The 10,108-nt window shown below is 34.7% G+C and overlaps 1 protein-coding gene across 1 annotated transcript; it reads left to right on the top strand.

Annotated features, from left to right (window-relative positions):
- The first annotated feature begins 3,532 nt into the window (after positions 1 to 3,532).
- On the top strand, positions 3,533 to 9,587 carry LOC116144746. The gene is made up of 10 exons (XM_031430178.1): positions 3,533 to 3,771; positions 4,405 to 4,541; positions 4,649 to 4,783; positions 5,464 to 5,574; positions 5,914 to 6,198; positions 7,237 to 7,436; positions 7,781 to 8,081; positions 8,556 to 8,666; positions 8,884 to 9,075; positions 9,184 to 9,587. Exons 1-10 carry the CDS (start codon positions 3,609 to 3,611, stop codon positions 9,529 to 9,531), a joined length of 1,983 nt encoding a protein of 660 aa, XP_031286038.1. The 5' UTR covers positions 3,533 to 3,608; the 3' UTR covers positions 9,532 to 9,587.
- Positions 9,588 to 10,108: the final 521 nt, after the last annotated feature.

Genomic DNA, 10,108 nt, shown 5'->3' with positions numbered 1-10,108 from the left:
ATTTTCAAATTTATAAAAATATTTTATATTTAATCATAAAAAACGATATTAAATGTTGTTTTATTTACATTTTTAAACATTTCTTTAAATTGATAATAAACACGTTATGAAATTTTTAACTTTTTATTTGTATTTTCGATTTTGTTTTTGAAAACAAAAACATTCAACACAATGTGAAACTTTCCTTATAAAATCAAGCATTTAAGAGAGGAACAAGGAGCGTTTATTCATCAAATCTTCCCTTAAAAGGGTATTTTGAAAAAAGTGGGCTTTAATTTTCCTTAAATTTCTCTTGATTCAAACTCTTTAGTGCCAATTAAGAATGACATAAGGACAAGCAAATGGAACAATATCTTGAAATTAATTAGGATTAGTAATTAATCCTACATCTAATTTGTATTTTGATCGAGTTAATAATAATTAAATGTGGAAACCAAACTTATAAACTTCATCAAACTCATCAATTCATAATGAAAAACAAAAAAAAAAAAAAAAAAAAATCAACAAAATTCATTTATAAAAACATCTTATTTATAATCCAATAATAACTGGGGTGTCCAAGCTAGCAATAATGCTAAATGTACAAACAAATTTTACAAAGATTTGTGTACAAACTGATGTGGTAGAAAATGAATGGAAAAGTGAATATGATGAGTTTGACTTTTTGTACCAACTCTTCCATTCATTTTCTGTCACATCAGTTTGTACATAAATCTTTATAAAAGTTGCTTGTACATGTAGTATTACTCCCGAGCTAGTATTAAATATCTTACAAGCCCAATGGGTAAATCCAGACAAATGTGGTTCAAGCCCAATGGGTAAATGTAGACAGATGTTGTTCAATGGATAAAATGTGGTAGATAACTACTTTATGGGACTTGAACCAAAGACTTCTTAATAACCCACCCAGATGACTAAAGTCTTATCAGTCTAACTCGCTTTTTATATACTAAAACAAAAGAAGATCCCACCGTATTATTTTCATGCAATGTATCAAACCTAAGTTTAATTAGGAGATGTTAACATCAAAACTTTACTTGTTTGAATAAATTGGTGAACATGGGAGGTGGGTCTCTATCTTTAATCTTTGCACATCTTTCAACATCAATTTGGAATTTGGTTGGCCTCATTAACCCTTGGCTCACACCCCTCCTTTTTATCCCCCATTTTTTCTAACTCTCATCATGCATTATAAGGCTTAAGAAATAGAGACCAAACAACTTGTATTTCTTATATGCTTATTATTATCTTTATTGACTCCAACATTACTATCAACACGACCAGTCCGCACAACAAATTAATAGAATTTTATGAAGTATCAGAACTCTGCAGCAATTACAAGAAATAATCACAATAGCTCACTCTTACTCTTTATTCTTTTACACCTTAGGTTTTTCACTATTACAGAAGATATATAATAAAAGACCTTACCCCATTTGGGTTTACTCAAATCTAACCCGACCTATGTCCAAATATTAATAAATTAATTCTAAACCCAATTAGACATTAGACTTATATTGGGACCTCTAAATGGGTCGCTGTAGACAGACAACTGACGTTTCGTCAAGGTTAAGAGAAATATACACCATATCCAACAAGATAAACGAGAGAGAATTGATAGGTGACATAAATGCATTAATTTGGGGTACGGCTTGATAGATTCTCTCTTAAACGAGTAGATATACTAAGGTAATTTTTTTAATAATATTTTGTTATTTTAGTGAAATATTTCATATAATTTGATTTGAATTTTCATAAAGTGGATGATTGGAATCATTATATAAACAAATATTGAATGAGACAATCACAATAATGAATGATTTATATTGTACTGATTAAAGTAATTACATGTATTGTGGGCTAGGACTTACGTGCAACCAAAACTCAACTCATCCAACTTGTTAAAGGCTTGACAAATTGGTAAGTTTGGTTTACAACAATTCAATCCAAAATACCATTTCTTATTTCATAGTTTGTAAAACCCGGGCTTTTTATCGGGCTCCACCTTGCATTTTAAAAACAAAAAACTTGGCCTAGCCCAGATTCGGCCCGAGGTTTTTAGGTCCCTACATTTTACATAGCAATTCATTTTGTAGGTTGTCTGGTATCAAATTCTTTTGGGCCCAACCCAAAAATCATATCACCAAGTTAAGCGCTTCGACAATTTTGGAATAGTTTTAAGGGTGAGCGGGTCCAGCTGCCTGATCCAATCCCTTAGAACCGAACTCGAACACAATAGCTCCCAAGATTTAGGAGCCAAAAGCGGAACTTGATCTGATTCCAGTTCCTGAAGTGGTGGAACGGACCCGGACACGCACAGTGCTATTTCCATCAAATTTGGAACTAAAACCGACACCTCAAATACCCGTCAGTTTTGGTTCTATCCTAAAAATTTGCATACCCCTCGATTAAGTTGTTTAACTATACTTGTTTCATTATTATTTCTATGATAAAAAAATTGTAGAATAAGGGCTATGATATGGTGTGGATCCTGTAATGCTATTAGGTAAGAATCACTGAGCTCTTGAATAGAATATAAAATGGTTATATTATTAATATTTATAAATTATTTTAAATAAATTAAATATCACTGTACGTTAACAAAGCACTCATATTTGTAATCAAAACATTATTTTGGCTCAATAAATCAAACTTCATAGGTTGATATTGTAATAAATCTATTAAAAGAAATACACTATATATAAAAATTCTTATTAATCATGTGGATTTTACAGATATTTCCAATTTGGAGCAGTGTTTTAAAACCTGGTCCGGCCCGGTCGGTTGAACTGGGACCTAGAAGCTTCAACGGGCCGGGTTTAACTTTTTCAATTCACCCAAAACCCTAAGATTTGGGAGGATGATCGACGAACAATCGACGGCCAGAAGGTTGGGGCTTTTGAAGAGTAAGTGCCGATGAATGCAATGGTGGTGACGATGTTGATTTCTGGCGAGTAAATCGACCAGAAATCGAACAAATCTGACAGCAGCAACAATGAGATTTTGTTGGCGATTGGCCAGGCTAACGGGAGTGGGGTGAGATGGGTTTTGGTCGGGAGGAAGAGAGGGGTAATTCCTAGGTGATGGGAAGGGTTTTCGACGCCCGCATCGATGAGATCTGGCTGAAATCGAACCTATTTCGGCCATATCTTGAGTAGATTTTAATAGAAATGGGCTTAAGGGACGATTGGGGTTGCATTTAGGGTGTCGTCGCTGTCAATCAGTCGCCGATCGATTTACATTTGGGGTATGTTTGATAAGTTCAAACCTATAAGGACTTACAATAATTTTTAGGGGTGTGTTTACTGAATTTTAAAAGTTTTTATCAACTGGTCCACCTGGGACCGAAAACTTTACTGGGTTTCACCGCGGGTTGGGTTTTAAAGGGTTTCACCGCGGGTTGGGTTTTAAAACATTGATTTGGAGTGATTAACTGATTATCCCACATCACAAATTTATTTATTTATTTTTTTTAAAAAGAAAAATATCTAAATCAATTGTACCTTGTGCTTCAAAATGTTGTACCTCTTCTCAACCAAGTTCAAACCGGACTAATCTCAAGCGATAACCAACTGAAGTGTAGTACGCTGAACTGAAGAAGCAAGACGATGCAGAGAACTTCACTCGTTTGCTCTTCAAATCCAATTTTTATATTACCGACTTTTCATCCGTTTCCTCCTCCTCAGCTTCGAAATCGATTCTCTCTCTCCTTTCCAGCTTCGTTGCGTCTCCGAAATTACCGACATACCGTCTCTCCTCTGCATTCCTCTGGTAACTCTTTTTGTCTTTCTTTATAATTAATTAGCTGAAACTTAACATTTCTTCTCTGCAATTAACTTGTAATCTAGATTCTAGCTTAGGACCTGTAAAATACGGTTATAACTGCTTTGATTATTGCTGAAGATTGTTAAAATTAGTGCGTGAACAGAATTGGACTTTTGCTATGTTTCATGGCGTTTCTTCTTGTTAAGTTAGGATGGTTGGAGTTTTGTTGTAATGTTAGTGTAATTGTTAATGATATAGCATAAGATGCTCTAGAAGTCATGAAAGAGTAGAAATAGGTGCAACTAAACTGAAATATATAATTTGATTGTGTGGAATTATTGTTTTTTTAATTTATTTTTGTTTCAGCTACTAAAAGTTTGTTTGGAACGGTGGTGTTGTATGGGAGTATAATGAAATTTTGTGAAAATGTGTGTGCGTTTGTACTGACTTTTTGGTGCATGTGCTATGTGATTTTATCATTCCGTGGGTTGATGACATAGCATCTATAGAGTTAGTGAAATTCTGTGGTGAAACTGTTGAACTGAAAATTTTTGCATGAGATGTTAAAGGATGTGAAGATTTTTAAATTCTTTCTGCTTGTTGAAGTCTTTGTGTGATTGTTTGGTAATGCAACTTCAGCTACTCAAGAGATTGTTGAGACTAGTAAGAGTGAATCAGAATTTGTTGAGGTTGGGTACTTGTCCGGTGTTCATGGGCTTCAAGGGGAGATCTGTGTAAAACCCAACACTGGCTTTCCTGAATTGCGATTTTCCCAGGTATGACATGATTGGAAAAAATTCCTAAAATTGACATTTTAACATTGCCATCTGGGTTATTTTCCTTGACTATCTTTGTTTCTCATGCTGAAATGGTGTTTTTCCAGCCTGGGAGAAGGTGGTTGAGGCAACAAGTTTTGGGAAGAGAGACAATTCAAGAAGTGGAGCTAATTGAGGGAAGAGAACACCATGGACGGAAGAGTTGGATACTTCTATTTGAAGGGATTGACACAGTGGAGCAGGTGAGTTTGAAAGAGAATTACCATTTATGTTTGTTCATGGCTTGATTATTTCTTTTATCATTAGATCAAATGAGGCAATCTTATTCTTATACCTAACCTAGACAAAGCTTTATATTTGTTGAGAAGGAAGAAAGATTGAGAAACCTATCAAGTTTGAGCTCAGATGAAAATATCTACAATTGTTATGATTTATGAGCTACAATCTTGTCACTGTTGTAACTCACCTTTTTAATGGTGATCTTGCTCTGTAGAATTTTTAGGTATACAGCATGATGTGTTTAGTCATCTAGAGTTTTTTTCATAAATTGAGTAGCTGATATGTGTATGATAATGTGTTAGGGCTACAAAAATTTGAAAAATTGGCAATAGTGTTAATTGAATGCAAAGATTTATCAAGGATTTTGCTTTGCCCCTGTTCTGGATATTATTACCTTGCAAATCAATATTCTCTGGAAAATGAAGTTGCCTCAAGATTTTGAGTTATCTTTATTTTCTTGTTTACTGTTTATTTATTGCAAATCAAATGAACAAAGCCTACCCAAGTATCTTGATTACCATGCCAAATCTTTCTGAAATCTTTCTTGTTTCTATCGCATAACAAATTTGCGAGTGCCATGAGTTATTTTGTCGCACTACTATATTCTTGTAATTTAGCTTTAATCTATCTAAGACATTTTCAGGCTAAGCCACTTGTTGGTTCAACTTTACTTGCAAGGGAAGGAGACAGGCCAGAGTTGGAGGAGGATGAATTTTATACTCACGATCTTGTTGGCATGAAAGTTATTATGAAGGTTTGTACTTATTGTGGATAGCTTTATATTCTACTGGTAAATTGGATTAACTAAAATAACTCGTTTTGTTCTCTTTTTATGCCTGTGTGTTATAGTTTCAACACTGAGGTTCCCTTTTAGATTTTGTTTGTTTGACAAAGATCAATGAGATGGGATGAGACTCAGGTTCCTCTTTCCTAATTTGTCGGCTTGCCAATAAATGGTAATATAGTGATAGGTTCATAATATTAAGAGAGCAGAAAAAGAGAGAGAATTAACTTAATCGAAGTAGATTGGTAATTATGATTAGCAACTCGAACTTTGCACTTTTGAGATTTTCGTTTTGCTTCTTTCTTTCAGGAAACTGGAGAACTTGTGGGAACAGTTGTTAATGTTTTCAACAGCGGAGCCAATGATCTTTTAAATGTCATGCTTCATTCCTCTGTAAATCTGCTTAATGGTAGTGGAAAGGCAAGATCACCAGAAACTGAACAATCTGGTCACCTTGTGTGGATTCCATTTGTTGAAGAAATTGTTCCAAATGTTGACATGAATAGAAGAGAAATGCAGATTACACCTCCGAAGGGTCTTCTCGAGTTAAACTTACGCTTTAATGAGAAGTCCAAGAAAGAAAGGCGCCAGCTTGTGAGGCATACTCTTTCATACTCTACTTGCTTTATTACTTTAGAGTTTTGTTGACAATGTTTCATCCATTTCTTATGTTTATTCATTCGGTATGTTTATGTAAATTGATACCTGTTCTTTCATGTTAAACCTTTTTACTTCTCCTTTTTGAGCTTCAAGAGTAGAATGGGTGGGGCGGTCTTTGAAACCAAAAGTTGACCTTTTGTAGCCATATTATGACACTTTGAATTTATTCGTTCTTTTTCTTCTCATTTATCACTATTGGTAGCAGAGAAGATGTCTATTGGGTTAAACGGAAACTTGTTAATTGCTTCTTTCGTTGTCATTTGTGTGCTTGATAGTATCGTCAGGTTTTAACTCCATATTATCAATGGTTACAAACTGTTATAGAATTGTACAGCATCAATGCATCATTGATATTAAGCATGCCATTTCTGATCACAATCCTTTATTTTTGGGAGTGAAATTGGGCTGTTTTACCAAACCTTTCCTTTTTTTTTTAATAGGAAATATTTAACTTGTAGTTGTTTCCTTTCCGTGTCATTAATTTGCTGAATAGCAACGTCGTGTTTTAACTTCATAATTTCAATGATTACAAACTCCTGTAGAATGTCATGGCATCGCTGACTTTAGCATTCCATATAGTGGCCTGATCATAATCCTTGAATTTTGCTGGTGGAATTTGATTGGTTTACCAAATTCTTTCTTACTAGGACATAGGTTTCTACAGTAAGAGTAAGAGCAAAGCTTGAATTGAGATTAGAACAAATCGAAGTTGTTTGTTCAAATAATAAGATGAAGCCTATCGTTTTTGGATTTGAGTTGATTGACACTTTCAACAATAATTTCTTATATAATTCTAGATCATATAGGATTCCTTCGCAGTGTTTGCTTTATTTACTCTATATCTTCCTCATTCTAGAGGATCAAAAGACAGTTTATTGTTATGCATTATAAATGATATGTGTATATTTCTTTTGTCTTTTTTTTTAAACATTATTTTTGGACACAAACCTATCTGCTCTGAACACATTTCAGGAATGGAAAGAAAGGAAAAAGTTTCAGAAACGCTTAATAGCTGCAAAAAAGAAACTCTGTGAGATGGAGCAGCAGCATGTTTTCCATGGCTTTAGATTTGGGGAGAAGTCCCATACAAGCTTGCTTGCTGATCAGATTGTTGGTGTCAATTCGAAATTGCTGCAACAGGCTTTGCAAAATATTGAGAAACCTTCAAAAAGGTGAATTCTAATATTAAGTGAATATTTGCTTTGATAGAAATTGGAGGCTCTGAGTTGACCATAAGATACTGATTCTATGATCTCGTATTCTAATGTAAAAACTTTTTATAGTCCTGGTGATATCATAAAATTTACCAACACAATGTTGTTGATGAATTTCACTGGTCCTTCTAACTTTAAGTTCATCTTTATACATTTTATCAATTTAATTGATCATGCAGCTAATCTCTTGTGACTAGTCTGAAGTTGGTTACCATTTCTTTCTTATTTCATTATAATTTTGAGGAATTATGTGTATTTGTATCATAGAATGAATCTTACTTTTCTCTATCTTCTTGAATCAGATGGAATGTAACTGAGGTAATCAATGCGACAAGAACAAATGCAATTAGAAGTACTCTGAAGATATCAGAGGGTTGCATTAGTCCTGGTGCAAGTAAAGAGAAAGTGGGTGCCCATTTCAATTTGCTGGAGAAGGGACACAATCTTGTTTCTGAAGGCAAAATTGCTATGGTTTTAGTTGTAAATGACAGTGAGAGGCAGGGAAGGGGAAGTGATCCTGATTCTGTTGACTCTGGAAGCACGGAGAATAAGACTTTAGCCCTTATTCAGACATTACTTTTTGATGATCGGAGACTTGTAAAGGTAATGTCATATTTTTTACTTTCACTTGTTAAGACTATGATTGGTAATTAATAAACTTGACATACTTTGTAATATATCATGAAGTAACATGCAAGGAAAAAAATTTAGATTAAATTGTATATTCTCTCTTGTGGAGCCAACCAATTTAAAAGTTGATATTCTAGTTTACACTTCATGCAAGCTATATATGGCTAAGAGAGATGGCAGGGACAGGGTTTGCTCACTGCCCCTCTCTTCCTTTGCCTTTGCCCTTGTGTGGCTTTTCCACTGTTGGGAAAGAGTTGTCAAGATAAGATGAAAAGTTTTAGTGAAATGTTTGTCGGGCAGCTATATATATATATATATAATCCAGAAGCTTCCTCTAATGTTAATAACTAATGCTTTGAGCATGATTATGTACCAATGGTCTATTGGTTCAGGATTAGCCTCCTTTAGTCAGGACGTTTAATGACATGGGCTTTGTGTTAATTGCAGATGGAAGATCGTGCATCTGTGCCACTGGTTTTGATTTGTCCATCGCATGAAATCAAAATGCTGGAAAAGATTTTCTTGGATAATGATTACTTTTCTTTTGACTCCAAAAAGGTTTGCAATGTTAAAAAATCATTTGAAGAAATTTTCTCTTATAATCTTGACATTTCTTGGATAATGACTAATTTTCTTTTTACTTTTCTCCATCTTCTCATCTGTGGGATATTGCGTCTGTCACATACCAATTAAAGATGACATAAAGCATTTTTTGGATCTCGGAAAGTTTGTCTGGGCTTCATGCTTGTTCTTTAACCTATCAACCTTCTTACAGGTCTGGTTTTTGGAAGAAGAGAACCTGCCGGTTGTTAGCAGTTCTAATGAAGAACAAAACAAGCATAAGATTTTGATGAAATCACCCTGGGAAATACTTCAATTGCCGGTTGGCTCTGGAGGACTCATTAGTTTGCTTTCATCAAACGACATTGCGGAGAATCTTAATGAACTTGGTGTGGAGTATGTTGAGGTATAATTGTTCATTACTTCAGAATCCTGTCTGTTCTGCTGAAGTGATCAGCACAATTTTGTTACGATTTCTTGCAAACTTGTTGCTTCTGACTTTACCCTCTTGCAGATATGCAGCACCAGCGGAAGATATATTGGTGGAAATTCAATGTTTCTTGGGTTTGTTAATTCATGCAAAGCAGATATTGGCATCCGAATATCCGAAGATTCAAAGCATATCGAGGAGAGTTTTAACTTGATATTCTCAACGAACTTTCTGAAGAAATTAGTTAAACAGACCAATAAACTTCAGTTCTATGCGATACTGAAACCAAATTCTCATGTTGAGAAGGTTGATAAAGAGTGGATCGATGTTATTCCCTCCACTCCGAACTCATACGAGCTTCAGAGTTCAATTTACGGTTGCTTAAATTCCTCTTCTCTTGATAAAGTTTGTGTGATGGAGATCACGGAATAAATGTAACAAAGACAAAGATCCAATATTAGTGTCTACGAGTTTATTTTGTTACCTTTTCTCATGGTTGCATTGTACTAATTCTTTTTATGATTTCTGAGTTTTGCTGAATTTTCTGGGGATATATGTTATGTATATAGAAGTTAAAACTTTAACCTTTTTTTTTTATTTTTTTTATTTTTTTGGGTAAACCTGATAATTGTTGGGTCCATGACTCGAAGGCGAAAGCGTGTTCACATCGCGGCCCTAGGTCAAGCGGGATTTTATAAGCATATCAATAAGTGGAGGAAAAGAAAGTAAGAAACTTATTAGGATTCCCTTAGTAATAGTGAGCGAATCGAGAAGAGTCTAGCTTGAAAATTGAGTGTTCTCGACGTCTGAATTGTAGTTTGGAGAAGCATCTTTAGCGACGGATAGAGTCCAAGTGCCTTGGAAAGGAGTGCTAGAGATTAGGGGTGTTCAAAAGAACCAATTAGAACCGAAATTGACGGATACCTAGGGTTTGGTGTCGATTCCTACCTGGAACCGGCCGTCAAAGGGTAGGTTTCGGTTCCAAATTTTTGGAATTGTTACTTTGCGG

This window comes from Pistacia vera, unplaced genomic scaffold (genome assembly GCF_008641045.1).
Source record: "Pistacia vera cultivar Batoury unplaced genomic scaffold, PisVer_v2 Contig455, whole genome shotgun sequence".
Classification (NCBI taxonomy): Eukaryota; Viridiplantae; Streptophyta; class Magnoliopsida; order Sapindales; family Anacardiaceae; genus Pistacia; species Pistacia vera.
This window is presented reverse-complemented; position numbering and strand designations above follow the sequence as displayed.

What these genes read in the sequence shown, in the direction of transcription:
- LOC116144746 (XM_031430178.1), top strand. Translation starts at nt 3,609, where the DNA reads ATGCAGAGAACTTCACTCGTTTGCTCTTCAAATCCAATTTTTATATTA. An exon ending in CTCTCCTCTGCATTCCTCTG is followed by an intron (nt 3,772 to 4,404) that starts GTAACTCTTTTT and finishes ATGCAACTTCAG; the next exon opens with CTACTCAAGAGATTGTTGAG. An exon ending in TTTCTTTTGACTCCAAAAAG is followed by an intron (nt 8,667 to 8,883) that starts GTTTGCAATGTT and finishes ACCTTCTTACAG; the next exon opens with GTCTGGTTTTTGGAAGAAGA.